This window comes from Microchirus variegatus (genome assembly GCF_963457635.1).
Source record: "Microchirus variegatus genome assembly, chromosome: 4".
In the NCBI taxonomy this organism is placed as follows: Eukaryota; Metazoa; Chordata; class Actinopteri; order Pleuronectiformes; family Soleidae; genus Microchirus; species Microchirus variegatus.
Genome location: NC_139805.1, coordinates 28,313,293 through 28,331,953, shown reverse-complemented (window position 1 = coordinate 28,331,953; position 18,661 = coordinate 28,313,293). Strand labels below are relative to the sequence as shown.

At 41.1% G+C, this 18,661-nt stretch overlaps 1 protein-coding gene across 1 annotated transcript in view; it reads right to left on the bottom strand.

The window, feature by feature from the left end:
- Positions 1 to 18,661, bottom strand: part of nos1apa (nitric oxide synthase 1 (neuronal) adaptor protein a) — a gene marked incomplete at both ends in the record, with an annotated part of 147,292 nt that overhangs the window by 5,825 nt on the left and 122,806 nt on the right. Inside the window, one exon of the mRNA XM_083887541.1 lies at positions 9,394 to 9,558. Coding sequence (XP_083743667.1) covers positions 9,394 to 9,558 — 165 coding nt within the window. The remainder of the gene's footprint in view (positions 1 to 9,393; positions 9,559 to 18,661) is intronic.

Sequence of the window (18,661 nt, the reverse complement as noted above, 5' to 3'; positions counted from 1 at the left end):
TTCGTCATGTATCGTCCAAAAACCAAAAACCTGAATATCAAAATAATTAGCATTGTCACTCCACCGACAAGTACGAGGCTACTGTATCTCTTGATCTGTCTCCGTTTCCCTTATAATAAAATGTAATTACTCACACTCGGGCAGAATCAAGGCAGCAATCTGCTACACACGTCATGTCTGTGTAATTAATTTAGCTTCATGACCCTCCATGATTTTATTGCGGGACTAAAAACAGCCGTGAGATTAAAGCGCACACTCACACTCTCCATTTCAATTATATCAAAAAAAAAAATGGATTAAACTTCTATATTAGACTTTAACTTATTCATATAAAAGCAGCGGAAATGAAAAGAGACACCATTCTCTCGCCACATACATATTCAAATACACACACAGAGACTCCCAGCTTTACTTTAAAGTCGTCTCCAAATCAAATTGAGCGACCTCGGCTCCCTCCATATTGAGCCGTCTCCTGTCCTCAGCTTATAATTGCTTTCAGCTATTTTAAATGGATGCACTGTAAAGACACTCAATAGTTGGATGAGTGTGAAACAAGCTTTTATGTCCAGTGACGGATGTGACAGATGTTAAGAGACGTTAGTGTCAGGACGCCTTTTTACCACCATTCTGCTTTGCTGATGTAAATTGTTAAATCAATACTTTATGTGTCTGAACAGGTGCCTGTAAATTCTGCAGGATGTGGGTGGGTGGGTGGGTGGGGGGGGGGGGGGGTTATTAGTGATGCAGTGTATTTTGGGCGTGCAGTGAATCACTGGGTGTCTCGGCGAAGGTACAGTCACAGAAACTCAAGAATCACTCCCCAGTTTCTCATTTCAGTCTGATGTGGTCGCACAGAACTCATTACTGTGGTAACATTTGAGGCTCTTGACATCAATGGGACACAAATCAAAAGGACAAAACTCAAATGTAAAACTGTAATTGGTATTGAAGCAGGATTACAGGGTTATTCAGGTTTCTGAAACACTGAAACCTTTAGCCCATAATTACAGCAATATGTGCATCATTAACTTATAAATAAAACAACATCAAATAAATAATAAATAAAACAAAAGTGAAATGATTTGTCCAGTTTTGTACCTTTTAAATATGATTTATGCTACATTAATGCAAAATGATAAATTAGCCTTTCCAGGCCGCTTAGCAATTCCCCTTTCACATTCCTCCAATAGACAAGGGAGTCTGCCTTTCCAGGCTGTGTTTTCACACCTCTTTGTCTACTGTAGGTATAGGGGAGCCGACTCCCTGCGGATGTTGTAGGAAAGTGCTAGTTCAGTCTAGACATCCTAATTACACAATATACAATACACAATACACAAAGGGACCTGGTATTCTGTTAGGAAAAGGGCGATGGGCAGCTGTAGCTCTGAGACAGAGACATTTAATTTGCCATTACAATTCACACCAGCTCCTCCTTAATTGAACTCTAGTATATTTGCTCGGAAAGTCCGGTTCATTGAATGTTGAATTGTTGAATGTTGGAACCCCCTATTGAGTCCCCAAGACTAGTGTCTGCAGGAATCAAACCCACAACCTTCAAGTTGAAGGTACCACTGAGCTACTGTCGCCCAAACTCCTAGACTTTTTTTTCCCTCACTTGCGTGGCCCGTCCTGACACTGACTAAACACTCAAAGGACACAGTAAAACATGCTAATTCATCATAAACAATGGTTTCTTGTCCGTCTCAAAGATAACTGTGACCGTACTGATAATGTAATGTCTCTGTGTCTCAGGGTCACTCGAGACAGAGGTAATGGAACTTTAACCACACAAATCCGTGTATGTCACGTTAGGGAGCGTACAGCTGAAGGTCAGCCTGAAGAAATAAACTATATTGTGCCGTGTTAACTTGCGTTGCTCATCACTCTTCGCCCCTAAACTGCCTCTGCTCATGATGACTTTTTCATCACAGCTTTAATAAGGAGCCGATGAGGCAGCGAGGCACGAGACGGGAGTCAAAAATCACAGCCTTTGTCCCAAGGTCTCCTCCTTCTCCTCCTCCTGCATTCCACTCATCAGAGAAAGAGAGAGAGCGAGGAACAAAAGTGCTGAGGAAGACTGTCATCTGCTTTGATTATCTCTGCACTTAGCCACAGTCAAAGGGGATTCCAGACTGCGTTGAGGCCAGACAGCCTCTGCGGACCTCATTTGTGGAGACTGACACTCCGATGATGACTGTGGTGGTGTAATTTACAGCCGACAGGAGCCGCCGCTCGATCTATGGAGGACTGGAGCTCGACACTGATGCACGCAGCCCTGCTCACAACTTTAATAGGGCATTGGCAGCTCTCCCTCAGTTTTCACTGAGGCCTTGGGGGCCTTGTCCTGATGTTGTCCAAACTAAAACGTCACACAGTGTTGAGATGAACTGGAGTTATTGTAACAGCGACCGAAGGAAAGATAAGCAACATTAAGCCACAAAAATAAAAAGGATTACTTTAAAGGCAAATGTTTGGAGATTTGATCAAAGAGACTTTGTTATGAAGCAGCAACAGCAGCACAGCATTAAAGCTTGTGTTGTGCTGCAAATGACCAAAAAAAATATATCTGCAGAAACAGAGTCTGGCCCCTGCTGATAAGAACATAATCATGAAACAATGCAAAAAGAGCTAAATTATTACAGCAGAATCTCTGTGGTTGTTACTTATTTACTTGTACATCTGCATCATGTTCTTTTCATTGTCCCACCTGCACTGCACTAGTCTGACTTCATCCACAGAAATATCATTTATTAAAGCTTAGGCACTGTAGGTGTAAAATAGATAAAATAAACATACGACAAATGAGGTCTGTGAGGTCAGTCTAAAATATACTGACCTTGATATCCTCAGATTCTTTTAACCCAGTGATAATTTGGGAGACAATTATCCACTAACTGGAAACAGGGGTTCCCAGGGTTTCCAGGACCATTTTTCTCAAATTCAAGGACTGAATGTGTCAATGACACAGCTTAAGATGGGAGGGCAACTTGTAAGAGACACATTGTCACATGGTGTCCACTTAAATTGATTTGCTCTTTTGATTTATTTTACTTGCTCATTGTTCCGCATGGAATCTTACGCCAACGTCGTAGAGAGAGAGCGGACAGTGTCCACAACACCGCTAATAATTATGACTCGCCATTTGTCCTGCGTAGGCCTAGTTTACGTGCATGAAGCAATGCAGGGCATGAAACAGTAGGTGGCGTTGTAAAAAAAAAACAAGGGAGACGTTTACCTAAAAGTCAACTAAACTTCTTTCTTGCACAGATTTCAAGGACTTTCAATAACCCATGTCTACTTATGCCGATTTTCCAAATTCATAAACTTTCAAGGGTTTTAAGGACCCGTGGCATAAACAACATAAGACAAGACAGGCTTTAGTTTCCCTTATGTGTGTAAATGTGATGCTGTTATATCTTCATTTTCCACATTTTCTGTGAACGTGTGATGCAACAAACTGGTAACGAGAGACTTTTAATCCCTCTTCATTACACATTTATTCACTCATTTATAGTGTAGTGAGGCAACGGGAGTGGACCTTAAAAACAGGAAGAGAAATTGGATCATTTAAAGTGAAAACACTATTTACACATTAAAAAGGAGGGAGGACGGCCAGGCCGAGTTAACAAGTCTAAGCCACAATAAACACAATAACCAGCCACACACTCATTGCATAACTCATTACTCTAGAGCAATGATGTCTTTAATTCTCTATCTAACTCTTGAAGAGAGAAGAATTAAAAAGCCTCTTCCTAAAAGCACAAGTCAGACAAAGAGCCAATTAAAAGGTGCACCACTTGTGTTTCACAGTGCTGGTCCCATGACAGTAAAACCTGCCGCCGCCCCAATATTTTTCTCCCCTGTTATCGGAGTGTCGCGAAATTGAAGGAGCTCGAAGCGACCGCAATGACTCCTTCAAACTGTAATTAGCGTTTTTTTTTTTTTTATATTGCCGTCTTTGTTCAAAACTGTTCACCGAGACAAAAACACTGACCACAGACAATTTCCATATTTCCAGTTCATTTCCCACCTTCGGTTCTCTGACAATGCAAAACCAATCTTTCTGGCTGATAAATGAATAACTTCATTGAGAATAACTGCTATTCAGAAAAAAACCAGTCTGTGACTGTTTAACCAATGGGATACCTAACTTAGTCAGTTATCTTGGTGGTCTCCATCTGAAAAAAACATGTTGTTTTTAAGAAATGCAACATGATTTTATGAGAAAATTCTTGAAGATTACCAATTTGTATACAAATGTCCACAGGTTACTTACAAGAAAGACACTTTCACATCGTTTATGCTGACGGGATTACTGGAAAATCTTGAAAAGTAAATATTCCCTAATATAGGAATATAGGATTTGATTTACTCTTTGCCTTTATTTGGTACACATACACTCTTGGAAATACAAGTGCTTAGTAGAACCATGTAAGGTTCTTCGGCTTGTTCTCATAGGAGAACCCCCTTTTTGGCTCCAGGTAGAACCTTTTTTTTTATAAAGATTTCACTTGGAACCCTTTTGGAGGGTTCCACCAAGAACCCCTTTAAAACCCTTTATTCAGGAAGGGGGTTTTAAAGGGTTCTCTGGATCAAACTGGTTCTTACTGGAACCATTAGTGTTACCAAGAACCCTGAAAAACCCTTTCTTCGGGAAAGAAGCAAATGGTTCCAAGTAGAACCTTAGCCCTTGTAGAAGGACCCTTTTGGAACCCTTATTTCTAAGAGTGTACAACAAGGGTTCAGTGAAAATAACCAAAATGATTAAAGACATAAATGTGGAGATCTACGTTAACTGAAGTGAGAATTGCATGGATTCTTTCGAACAAATAAAATGTTCTAAAAAATAAATAAATAATTGAATTCAACTGGTGTTTGTGTGATCATTCATGGGTAAACCATTTATTGGGCAGAGAAGCATTTGCCGTTCTTCAATTTTCCCGAGGTGAAAGGTCACTCGGCTTTTAAAAGAGATGAAACTCTTGATTGCTTTTAATTTTATGTCGCGCACCAAAAGACACACTCGTAATTAATGAAGAGACCGACGCTTCCTGCAACATCCAGCTGGGAAATCAGTAGAGAACAAATACAAGCATTGCGCTGTGTATTCAATGTTAATCAGGTGAGCCGCTGCTATTTTGTTTGATTAAAAGCAAAGTATATATTTAGCTGACTAAAAGTCAGCTCACATGGAATGGTTACCATCTCATTAAATTCATATAAGAACCTAATGGATGACAGCATTCACAGACTGGCCATGCAACTGCCTTTAAAAACATATTTACTTATTTAAATCTATTGAATCATGCATGAGTCTGCCACAGCCTCATGTCAGGCTGTCATGACACATCCACTGGTCAGTGATGCCATACATTGGGTTTTACTTGGTGGTGAAGTTGGGGACTTTTAATTTCTGAATGAGTCATGTTTATTAAGAGTAGTTTACTCTCTGTTAAGTGCTTGCCGTCATGTGGTGTTGCATGTTTTAGTTTGTTTGAGAAAGAAAAGTACAAGAAGCAGACCGTTTTCATTGAGTGGGAAGAACCAGCACTGAGCCAAAGTTCAAAGCTTCCAGAAAGTCAAACTTTGACAGGAAACCCATACAAAGACGACACGCGGATGATTTGTTAGTGTTCTGTAAAACTGCTAAAGCAACTGTCAGAGACAAAATGTGAAGATGAATTCACTTTTACCTCGTTGTTCTACACCTCCAGAAACCAGTTACCGGTCAGAGAAATGTGATGTTGAAGTTTACAAATGGACTTTGGTTAAAAAGGCAACACATTTTCTTAGTTATGGCCAAAATGTGCTCTAAGATGTCCCTGCTTGACCTTGAACTTTGACGACTAAACTCTTATAATTCCATTTACGAGTCCTTGTAAATGTGTCTACTGAATTTGATGGAAATTTAATACCACGATTCAAGACATTCGGTGGGTCAAACGATGTTATATTACATTACAGTGACCTGGAATCACTACGTTTTAATAACATTCCATCCTAGATTTTGAGTGAATGTGTTGCAGATGTAATGACATTGCAATAATGTTGAAAATGCTCCAACGGATTAGGGCGGCTGGTGATTTTCTGTGACTCAACATGGTTGAGAATGTACTCTTCACACTGGATTAGACTGATTGCATTGCCTTCCCACGCCATGGTCCCTTTGATGTGGAAGTGTTTGAACGACTTCCAACACTGGTTATAATCTCAGTTTTGGACAATTCTGAAAGGGAAATGTTTTTTTTTTTGCTTTGTACAGTGATAAGGACACACGCTCACACATGAAGTGGGAGAAAAGTCTGAAAAAAGGTCAGCATGAAGAGCAACAAATAATGTGTAGTAACAGAATGAGGTCAACAGATTCAGCAAATCTGAAAAAAGACTAAGGGCAGGGCACGGAGACAGGTGAAGGGGAAGAGGTACAGAGATAAAGAAGGAGGAAGTTAACAAAAGAGGAACAAGAGGAGGAGAGGAAGATAAATTATAGGAAGTACAGGGTCTTGCATGAGTATTCACCCATATTTTGCCATGTTAAAACCACACATTTTAATGTATTTATGTATGTTATTGGGGTTTTATACAATCAACCAACAATGTCTCCATGTTCTGTGGAGAAGTTGAAAGCAGGGTAAGGTTGAATATTGATGCACTCAACACTTTTCAGATTATATTCGTAAATAATTTCGAAAACTGTGTAATATTTCACGCTCCAAACAGTAAAATAATACTTAAGGCACTGTAAAAGGATGGACGATGGAATCCAGAAGAATGAAGGAGGAGATCAGCAAACAAACTATAAAAGACACAGAGAGGTAAGAGCAGCGACAGAGAGAGAGCAGATAGTCGATTCACACTCTCACGCCTCACAGACTCCATTAAACATCTCCACTTTCTCTCATTTTTTAAGCGAGCTGTGATTACTGTGGCCCTGCTCGCGGAATTACCGACATTAAGTGGGACCTCTGCTTACAATCTCTGCGGCAGAATTCAACATCAAGCATATAGTCACCGTGGCCTTGTGGGACCATGAGGACAGAGTTGAAAACAGCAACTGTACCTCAGCCTGTTCACAACAATAAGGAGGGCCAACAAACAACTCAACTTTTTCATATGCAAGATCTGTCCGAGCATTTTTTTTTTTTGATACTCCGGACCAGAAGGAGGTGAAATTAGTCTCCGTCCACTCTGAAACAAGCTTTGAACTTTCATCGTCCAGATGAAGCTAGCTGAATCGATCGGTAAAGCTGCTGTGAGGGGAAATCAGTAATCTTTTTTGAATGAGTTAATTCAATTGTGATGTCGTAGATGTCGTAGATTCAATTCTTATAAAGAGGAAGACATTTGAATGACCTTTCCAGGCTGTACCATGCCTTTCGCCCCTATGCCAGTTGGGATTGGCAACAAGCCCCCACATGACCCTCATGTGGAGGTAATATAGTAGAAATTGGATGGATGGATGGATGGATGAATGGAAGAGCCATTTCTACAAGTTTCTCCATACATTATTTTGATTTTGCATCTTGGGCCAGAGATCAGACTAAAGTAATTCAAGCCGATTTCAAGCGATTATTGTTGTGACCCACACTGACAGACCTGATTATGAACCTTGGGAAAGATGAATGGATGATGTGTAGTGTGATATATTTGAAGATCAGAGTGTTCGTGACACCCTGGCAAGAAGTCTAGCATGTTAGTTCGAATTATTTTGAAGTTGAATCTCCTGCTCCCGTTGACCGGTAGGATAACAGAAGAGTGCTCTGATGTGGTGTAACATACTGAGAGGATGCTGCTGCTGTTGGGTGGAATAGTGGACAGAAGAATATTCTGTTGAGCTTTGAGCAACAGAACAATGATTGACAAACTCATTGCACCGATGTGACGTGAACAATGATTGGTCTGGGATCAGTATTACCAGTGCCCCACCACAAGTCACGGCAATAGTCTGGGCCACTGACAATGATGATGTGATATTGGGACCATCGTGAAAGGCATGAAGTGACCCTTTAGATGTCAGGGCGCTGCAGACAATTATCAACACTGAAGTTTGTCAAAGCAGGAGCAACTTTTTGGCCTTTTCTGGGAAGTTTCCCACACAGCAGCAGCAGCAGCGTCCAGTGAGAAAGAGACGGAGAGACTCGTTGCTATGGAGATGGAGATGGAGTTATAAGCCTGTGGAACTGCAGGCCTTCTTGAAACAGTCTTCAGTGACTGCGACTTCTTTTTTGCCATTCGACAACTCATTACACGCGAGAGTAAAACACTCACTTTCAGCAGCTGAATGATTTTTACGGGAAAATAGAAGGACATGATACTATAAATGCAGTACATTTATGGAGGAGAGTGATGTTCATGTTATGAGGAGTAACCCTGGATTACATGTGGGATCGTATCCTGTGAATCCCTAATGTGTTTAAATGTGAAGCACAATAATAGTGTTGCCTTCAAATTAAAATGGTGAAATGTCACAGTGGTTACTAATTAACCTGTTGACTGTATGTTTGTGTGTCTTTGCACATTGCTGTCAGCGCTCTCTCTACTCTTTAATATTAACGTACAGCCAGCAATTTAGACGAAGATATTGTAGCATTTTGTAACCGTTTAATGTGTATCGCACTTAGGAATGTCATTATTGTATTAATTTACTGTGTGTTTCAGGTTGTTTAGGAAAATCCGATATGATAAAATGTCCCTGACAAAATATATAAATAACATAATGACATTATCTGTCAGACTCGGCACAAACATAGCACCCTGTAAATAATCCCAGGTGATGCAATGTCTGGCCATTCCCATTGTATACGTAGGGCTTACAAAATGATAAATTAAAGTGAAAAGCAAGATGTTTCGCATATAAAGTTAGACCAACAAAGACGAACAAAGTACAAAGTGAGGGTAGAATTTAGAATGCAGTGTGGGAGTGCACTGTTACAGCAGTCCGGGTCAGTTTGGATCACTGAGGAAACCTTGCTAAATGGCAAACGAGCCAAGGTCAGACAGAAACACCTCTGGTTAGAACATTTGAAATATAGAGTCTGTTAGCCGGCCTCAGTGGGTTTAGACTCATTAAAAAAAAAAAAAAAAAAAAAGAAATACACTTCTGTCTTTAACAGTGGACAGTGACCTCTGGCTTCACTGAGGTCTAATTAACGGCTTTTATGTCTGTGCACGTTTTCGACTGCACGAGCTGTCAGCTGTAGCGGCGGTCTGTCGAGACGAGGGAACCGTTTCGGGCGGCGAGACGACAGTTAAATTAGGATTCCCGCATCTGTCTCTGGAAGCCACAGAGGCCGCAGCGTTTGACTGTGTGGAACACTTCTGCGGTCAAGAGAGTGTGTGAATGAAAAGCAGGGTTTTTTCAAGTGTGTCTGTGTGTGTGTGTGTGAGACATACCTGTGCTACCGCCACTTGTGTCTGCTGCTGCTGTTGCTGAAGCTGCTGCTGGAGCAGTTGGATCTGGTGGTGGACAGACAGCGGGGCGACTGGCAGTGGCAGTGTGCTCGAGGCAGGGAGCAGCATCCTGGGGCTGGACATCAGCAGAGAGGCCTCCTCTGAAACCTGAGACCAGAGAGAGAGAGAGAGAGATGAAGTTATTTATGTGGCTCGAGAGATGTCCAACTTCAATGTTATTCAAAAAAACAAAAAACTTTCAAGGTCGCGGAATGCGAAAACAAGCAGAAAAAAAAGTCAAAAGAACTGATATTGCTGATGAAAGACTCGATATAATCAGGACAGAAATGCCCCAGAGAACGAGTCGGGTCGTCATCAAAACAACGAAATCTGAATTTGAAATGTAGAAATGTTGATTACTTGCAACAGAGTGGAACGAGCGGGGCTGAGAAAAACAAATCAGCGACACCAAAAAAAATGATCCACTCCAACAGTAATGAGCTCAGAGACACGGCTTTCCTTCATCGGCCATCATTGAGCAGTCCGATTGTTTTTGTGTCCTTAGGTCGTTTTTACAAATCAAATATATTTTTCTTTCTCCGGCAGATACAAAGGAAACCGAGGCCAAACAAAATGGTATAAAGACAACTTTCAGAGGACATTTTGTCCTTTTTTCGTTACGATCTGTAGCGGCACACAAGAACGACCTGGGTTGACATAAATTTCAAGGACTTTTCAAAGACTTTCCAGAACCAATTTGCAGACACAGCTTAAGATGGAAGGGTAATATTATCCACTTTTATTGATTTGCAGCACACGCTCTGCATCTGGACAAATGACTGCCCTTGGGATCTTGGTCAAAGTCGTTTTCTTTGGTAAGACAGAGATCTTGGAATTTTCATTTCCTAGACATCACATTGTCATTTGCTCTCTCTTGAATAACGTTGCTCGCTCATTGTTCTGCATGGAATCTTACGTCACCAGTGGACAGAGACTGTGGACAAAAATTCACAAAACTCACTGCCTCTTCTACACTATAGATCCACAGCATCCGGTTGCTGGTTTTTGGACACCTTTTGTTGTGTGGCTGCCAAATCCTAACAACTGTGTTACTGACAATGTCAAATCACTGACACGGGGACTCGAGGTGCTTTCAAAGTGACTTTGTCTGTTTCAACCGCAGGAAAGTTGTCCTGATAAAACTGAACATGAACCTGCTTGAAGGAATCCCTGCCAGAACACTTCACCATCTGTCTCCCATTAAACACCTTCTGTTGACACACACACACACACACACAGACACACACACTGTTCATGTAAGGGAGATGTGACGACCGATCGCCTGTTTGAGCAAGATCTTAATGGTTAATGAGACAGCATTATCCACGTTAACAGGTTGGGATGTGCCATCGTATAATGAATTGTAAGGCCGAAGACTGGAGTACGTGGCTGGGCAATCTCTCTGAGAGTGATTATATCCAGCCTGCGGGACAATATGAAAATAATACTTCAAAAATAACAATAAAACATCAGATAAAACGCGTTTCAGGTCAGAAAACACGACAACACAAACCAGCGATCGTAAAACCCAGACTGTGCAAGCTTTCGCAGTCCGTTCAAGAAGTCGCCAAAGCGCATAAAGCTGCAGTGAAACAAGCCCGAGCGTGAACATTTCGTCTTTCTGCCACCTTGTTTTGACCTGTAATTACAGTGCCCCCTCGAGCCCATTACCATCATTTTAAAAGTGCTGCAGCACAGTGGGCCCCCGAACAGCTTTAAAGATTGGAAAGGAAATGCTCTGGATCCGCTGATGTCTTGAGTGCACCCTTCAAATCGGTCGATAGACCTGGTAGAGGATAATGGAACATTCTCTCTGGACTGAAATTGAGGATAATGTTTAGTATAAGGGTTTTGTAAACTAAAAAATGTGCTGCTATTCAAAAAAACGATGGCATATAATGTGTATTTAACACGTTTCTAGTCTTGTGTAGACAGTGGTTGCCATTCACCCATTCACTCATACACTCAGAAACAGAAATAACGCATAATAAAAATAAAAAACTGAATGTAAAACATGGGTTTAAACTTAGTTCTGGTCACAGTGTAGATAAGGAAAATACTAAGGCCCCGTCCCAATACCTCCCCTAACCCTAAATTGTTGCCTTAACCCTAAACTCTCTCGAAGCAGCTGCTACATCCGGGTAGTTTTGTCAGTGTTTTGGATGTGTGCACCGGAGTTCACTTGAACATGAATACCCTGGACTTGTCAGAATTTAATCACATTTGTGATATAGCGTTTACAACAGGGGTTCTCAAAGTTTTGATACCCGAGGGCCAATTTAGGAACCCAACGTTGGACTAAGGAAAAAAAAAAAACAGAAAGAAATCCCATTTGTAATAATTTTAATGACCAGATTGCAATTCTACAGTTTACACTTATTGGTCTGTATCCAGTAATGTCCAATAAACATTTAACAAGCTAAGTAGCTCCTGGATTAAAACTATCAACTGTAATTCATCGCGGGCCGCCAGAAATGTTTCTGCGGGCCGCCATTGGCCCCCGGGCCGCACTTTGAGAAACAGTGGTTTACAAGGACGGAGAAAAACACAGCCAACGCAACAGGCAACACAACAGCTGGATCTGCCGGCATTTTTCCTGAATGAAAAGAGTAGCATACCACAACCGGTAGGTTAGCACGTTCGTTATGTTCACTACGCTAATTTAGTGGTGTCCCAATTCCATAGGGAGGCCACTTCCCTCAATGAGGGGAATTTACAGTTGAGGGCACTCCAAACCAAGTGGAAATTTCAAGGGGGAGAAACGGGACGGGGCCTAATCAGCACGTAGACTTGTGGAGCTGGGAATCAAACCCTCAACCTTTCGTGTTAATAGTCAAGTTGCTCTACCACTGACCCACCATCGATCCCCCATACAATAGGGGCTGTGTGCGTGTCGTTCTTGACCGTGGAATTCATTATCCGTCCTGTGCACAGTTTCCATTCTTCCAGCACGATTACGACTAATCAGAGCGGGAAACGCCCACACTCATTAGATTTAATCAGGAGCAGCTTGGTCTTTATTGGTGTGTTACTTCACTGCAAAACATGCGAAATGTTAATCGTAAATTATGTAGAGAGAAAAAAAAAAAGTTTTAGTGAACAAATGATTTCATATGGTATCATTTATATCAAGATTTCAAATGTGTGTGTGTGTGTGTGTGTTGGGGAGAATGTTTTTAATGGCGAAGATGTTGTTGATGATGATGATGATGATGATGACACCAACATGAAACAACCATGCTCTTTTTCCCCCCCAGCTCTAATCAGTTGCTTCTCGTGCCTCAATGTAACCACATTCATTATCATCCTGGATCAGTTATCGTCACATTTTCTTTATTTGAGCCAAAACAGCAAAAAAGCGAGCGTTGCATTGATACCGCGCACATCTGCGGACGTGTGTAAATTAGTGGCATTATATTTTAGTTCAGAAAACGCGAGCTCGCACGGATGTGTGCGAGGCTGTGGTGATTCAACTACTGTTAATGAATTTGTTTGAGTGTTTTTTTTATGAAAACAAGTTGTCTGATGTTAATTAATATGATATTAAATCAGGGTTTGTGGACGAAACAAGACATTTAAAGGCGCCATATGTAAGAATGTGGCCAAAAACGGTTACTACACTCAAATTCAAAAAACCGAGGCCTTTTTTGTCTTCATTTTCGCTGCCATTGTAGCTCAGACGTAACTGGCAACCCGTGGTTGCTCAGCAGCTAAGACTCTACTGACTGCAATAATTTGGTAGACGGCAGTAGGTGGCGCCACATGCCAAAACATGATTTCAAAACATAAACATGATTTGCAGTCTGCAAAAGATTTTTTTTTAATATGAATATTTTGGCTGTACTGTTGTTGTTGGTGAGTTCAGTTTGTTATATGAACATTATTCCTGAGTCTCTGTGACATATTAGGAGGATTTTATGGCCAGTTGCTTTAGATTTATTACATAATGCACCTTTAAGGACATCATCTTTCAATTATCTGCCATTTTATGGACTAAACAAGTCAATAAATGAATCAACAGGTTTTGTACAAATGTAGAAAAACGTCACCCCGAGTTTCCACAGTATCTTTTCTATAAGGATCGGTTGGTTTGGTGTAGCTAGACGTGCACGACTTGTGTGAGAATGAAGCGTTTAGTTTGTGAATATTCACTCATTGCTGTCGTCTCCCCGCGACTGTGTTTACCGCAAAGGACGAGAAACAACAATTTCATTTCTGTTTCGCCGAGTCCTAGAGGAGTTCACTACAATTAGGCTAATTGAGAAGACGCAGGAGACAGTGGAGAAGAGTCAGACCGAGAGGGGGTGGGGGGGTTTAGAAGATGGAGAAAAACTATCTGCTGCTGAAATACCTCACAATAACTGCTGCAGTCTGGTCTGCCTGAGGGAAAGTGAGCTAATACCATCCAATTCCCCCACACACACACACACTAATGCAGGTTGTTAGCAGCCAGGCAGGCTCTGCCTTCATCTTTGAGTCTCTCCATATATTCACTAATGGAGAGAAAGGGAGGAGAGAAAGAAGGAGACAGAGAGGAAACTAAAGACAGATGAGACGGGACACAGGAAGTCTTTATTTCTCTTCCTGCAGCTGTGATTACACTGGTTTGCCCTCTGTCTGTCAAACACGCTTGCCTCCCTCCCACACCCGCACACATGCACATACACAACAACACACTAAAAGGTTAGACGTGGTCTGTCTTCACTCACTGTTAACAGCCTTAGCTACAGATGGAGGGGGGAAATGAGTTCAAGATCACCTATAAGATCAGATATCAAAGCATTAACTTAAATTACAGTCATTATTTAATAGTGGAGTCTTTACTTGAGAGTGAGCACAGAAAGAAGTGTTTCTTTTGATAGAAGTCAAGTGTATTTTATCCGTGTAACCCCCAAATCATCACAGGGGAAGTAAATCATGAGCTCGGTCTCGGAAGACGGCAGCCAAATCATTTCTACTGAACAACAAGACATTCAGAGGTTTCTCTCTGCGGGGGCATTAATATGTGATTTGTGAGGCTGTTTTCAGGTAGGTAGGTGATTATCTAGGTGTGTACCATCAGTGGTACGCAAGCTTCCTCTGGTGGTACTTGAATGATCGTGGTTTTTATCCACATTTTTGTCTTTTAATTTGCTTTAAATGCATCTTTTATGTATTGTGTGTTTTATGTATTCTTCTGTACAGCACTTTGGGTCACTGTGGTTGTTTTAAAGTGCACTACAAATAAAGTTGGATTGGATTGGAGGTTCCAAAAGATTCCAAGTCCTACTGTCCTTCAGCTCTACGCTCTGGTTCTTCATCTTGTCCTCGTAGGAGAACCCTTATCGGCTCCAGGTACAACCTTTTTCTAAAGGTTCCAGCTGGAACCCTCCAAAAGGGTTCCACTAAGAACCCTTTTAAAAGCCTTTATTCGGGAAAGGGGTTTTAAAGGGTTCTCTGGATCAAAATAGTTCTTATTGGAACCATTAGTGTTACCAAGAACCCTTGAAAAACCTTTTCTTTTAGGAGGGTTTTTCAGAAGCAAATGGTTCCAGGTAGAACCTCAGCCCTTCTAGAAGGAACCTTTTGGAACCCTTATTTCTAAGAGTGTACTCTGTGTCTTTTTAAATGTTATTAGGAAGAGCCTGGTTTTCTTCCCACATGTGTATTGATATGACTCGTGATCACCGTCAGGTTAATTTGTGATTCACATCAACAACGTGTTTCCTTGATATGGAGTGGATTTTTTTGGATGATTCAGGTAACAGGTTGAAAAAAAAGAAAGAAACAGAACTGTTGACATCTAATTTGCAATAAACAAGGCCTCACTTGATAATAATCTGCTGCTGGGAAACGAGAGTGTGTAGCACAACTGTGCTGTCATTCAATTTCCATTTTAGCCACTGGCTATTTTCAGTTTCAACAGCAACATGAGGGACTGAACAGTCTGAAAGACAGGGCCTGTTGTTGTTGTTGTTTTGTGTTTTTTTTGCCTGACCACACAATTACAAAGAAAACCTGCCCACACCTGACATCGCCCAGCATGATTTAGTGTGAAGTCAAAGCTGTAGTTAGTAACTTTTAAATATAAACTATAAAATTGTTCATTTAAAACCACTTTTAAATGAGTTCACACACCTATCTGGTCAACACCATTCTCTGTGTTTCTCAGTTTGACCCAAAACTAATTATATATTTCCACTATGGGTAAAACTCTCCATGTCGTCAGCTGAAAGGTTTTGCTGTGTCAGAACCTGGATGATTTTCAGAAGTCTTTCTTTCAGAGATATTATGGAACTTGGCAGTGAATGTTCCATTCCTGCTGAAAACATTGTTGTGTTTGTAAAAAAAAAACATTTTAAAAGTCAGCACAGAACAGAGTGGAGGTAATGGAGTGGAAATTTCAAGTGATGGAGGCGTAAACAGAGGAAGACAAAGGCTATGTGTGGAAGTGGAAATGTGTGGGATCATTAGAACCAGTGGGGACTTGAACACCTCTTACACTGGCTTCAGTTGTTCATGTGCTTGAAGCGATGTATACAGAACTCCACAATTGTCTCAACTCAACAATTTACATTACTTCCTGATGATGTAACAGTAAATGGGGTTCGCGCACCTTGGTTGACATCAAATTCAAGGATTTCTCCAGGACCAATTCCATCAAATTCAAGGACTGAATGTGCTGACACAGCTCAAGATGGGAGGACGTTTAAGAGCCGCTTCGCCCATGATGGCGTAACATTTTTATTGATTTCCAGCACGCTCTGCAGCAGGACACGTGATTTTCTTTGGGATCTTGGGTCACAGTCAGACTTTGTAAATGTTCTTTGGCGTGACAAAGATCTTGTAATTTTCATTTCCCAGGAATTGCGTCATCATTTGCTCCCTCTTGCTCAACTTTACTTGCTCATTGCTCTGCATGGAATCTCACAGCGGAAGAGACAGTGGACATTATCCACAACACCGCTAGTAATTAAGACTCTTTGTTTGTTCTGCATAGGCCTAGTCTACGTACATTATATGACATGTGCATATGAACATGTTCACCCTAACTTACGTAAGTCTGATCATCCTGATGAATCCTGCAGTGACTCAGCTTTATCTACAGCCACAGTTTTAAACTTCACACTGACTTATTTTTGTAATATCTGCAAGGTTATCAAGAAAAATGAAAAGAAGCGTCGTCCTTCGATGAGAAACCAGTCAGCAAAAAAAAATAAAAATCCTGCACAAACCCACAGATTTTTGTCTGCGAGTGGAAAGTCAACATGATTTGTTTTTGCCATTGTGTGTGTGTGTACATGTCTTAAAAAGGCTATGTGGACAAAACAAAACCTATCTTTGTGAGGGCATTTTGGTTGGTATTAGGTTCGGTTAACGTTAGGTATTTACTTATGATAGTTCAGAAGGTAAGGGGCTAAGAGATAAGCTTGTGTGTGTGTGAAGACAAGAGACGAGTTTAAAGAGAAGTGTCTGTCCTGTAAGGCTGCCAAGAAGAAAGCCAGGGAAAAACACAGCCAAATCCCTGAAACACAGATAAGTGCTTAAAAGTTGAGGAGAAGTAGATGTTCACTGTTAAATAAAAGGATGCAGAACAGAGAGAAACAGCGAGAGACAGCTTTAAAAAAAAGTGAGACAAGGACGTCCTTATTTCCCATCTAAAAACCTGTCGAGCACATGCTGTTCAATCGGGGCGTTTGTTTACAGCAATGCAGAACATTCCAGGAGTTTTATGTGCAAGTTTTGACCATTTGCATACTAATTGTTTTTCAACAGCACCGTTCATATATGTTCATACACATCAAACTACTTTTCACACAAACTCTTCATCCGGGAGATGATCATCAGTAAATCACAGACAGTTTACATTTTAAAGGATCCTGGCACAAATGGATCATTTCCTGAATTTCAAAAATTCATTAAAATTATTCCTTAAGAGGTTTACAAATATTTTCAACACATCCTTGTTCAGGGCGATGCCGACTATTATGATGGTAAATTTCAAGTAATTCCGAGATACTTTCTGTTTTTGAGAAGAAAGTCAGCTCACTGTCAAAGTGCATCAGGGCAAATGTATAATTTCCTGAATTTCAAAAATTCATTCAAATTATTCCTTAAGAGGTTTGCAAATATTTTCAACGGATCCTTGTTCAGGACGATGCCGACTATTATGATGATGCACTTTTTACTGTTATTTAACAGCTTCAGAGTTACTGGGATGGTTAAAAAAAACAGCCTTGCAAGATCAGAGCTCCTGAGAATCAGTCGGTCTTGTGAAGTCTCAGGTCTCAAGTGAAACATAAATTGCTTCACAGCACTGCAGACACACAAACACACACACTCAAGCCAGGTACAGGCTATAAGATCAAGGTAGAGATAGTGTTATTTTAGACGTTGTTGGCGGAGGAAACGAGGGGGAGGAAACAAGTGTCTGACCACACACACGAGTGAACATCGGATCAGATGGCGAGAATTAAAAAAACACAGATCTTTGGGATAAACACTCTGCTCTCTGTTGGTTGTTTTTCCATCGGCATGGACGTGGCTCCACGGCTTGTGTGTTCGCCGGGAAAAACAAATGCACATGACCAGGAGAGAGGGGAAGGGAAGGGATGTGCACGCTGGTGTCTTGCTCTGAAACTGTTAGGGGAGCACTGTAGAGAAAAAAAAAGCTACCAGACTTAAAATTCTCAGCTTTAAATACACAGATATTATCAGACTAATTGTTGTGAACAGATACTTAATAGTTTACGAGTCAAGAATAGTAAAACTAGCAGTCACAATAAACAGACTGTGGAGTATGGATACCCTGATCTTCTGGGCTCCTGGACCTGAGCCCATTATTATTCCTACTTCCTCATTGTGTTTGTGATTTCAGGTCTGGTCCAACTGAGGTAAACTACTGATGTGATGTGAGTGTGGGAGGTGGGGGGAGCGAGAGTCAGAGTAGGAGTGCCGACAGTGGAGAGCTGTCCATAGCAATACCTTCAGAGATCAGAGTGTTTACACCTGCCTGACAGCATCTGAGAGTGGGCCAGGGGCAAAGAGAAAAAACTCCATCAAAGCTTTGTTGCACAACCTCCTCTTTAAATCTCACACACACACACACACACACCTGCACTGAGGTCTACGTTTGAACAGGAGCGTATAAACTGATGTAAAGGAAAATACGTCTTGTTTTTGATGATTGAAAATCATCCCTGACATTTTAGTCTCTGGCGCTGTTGCTTTT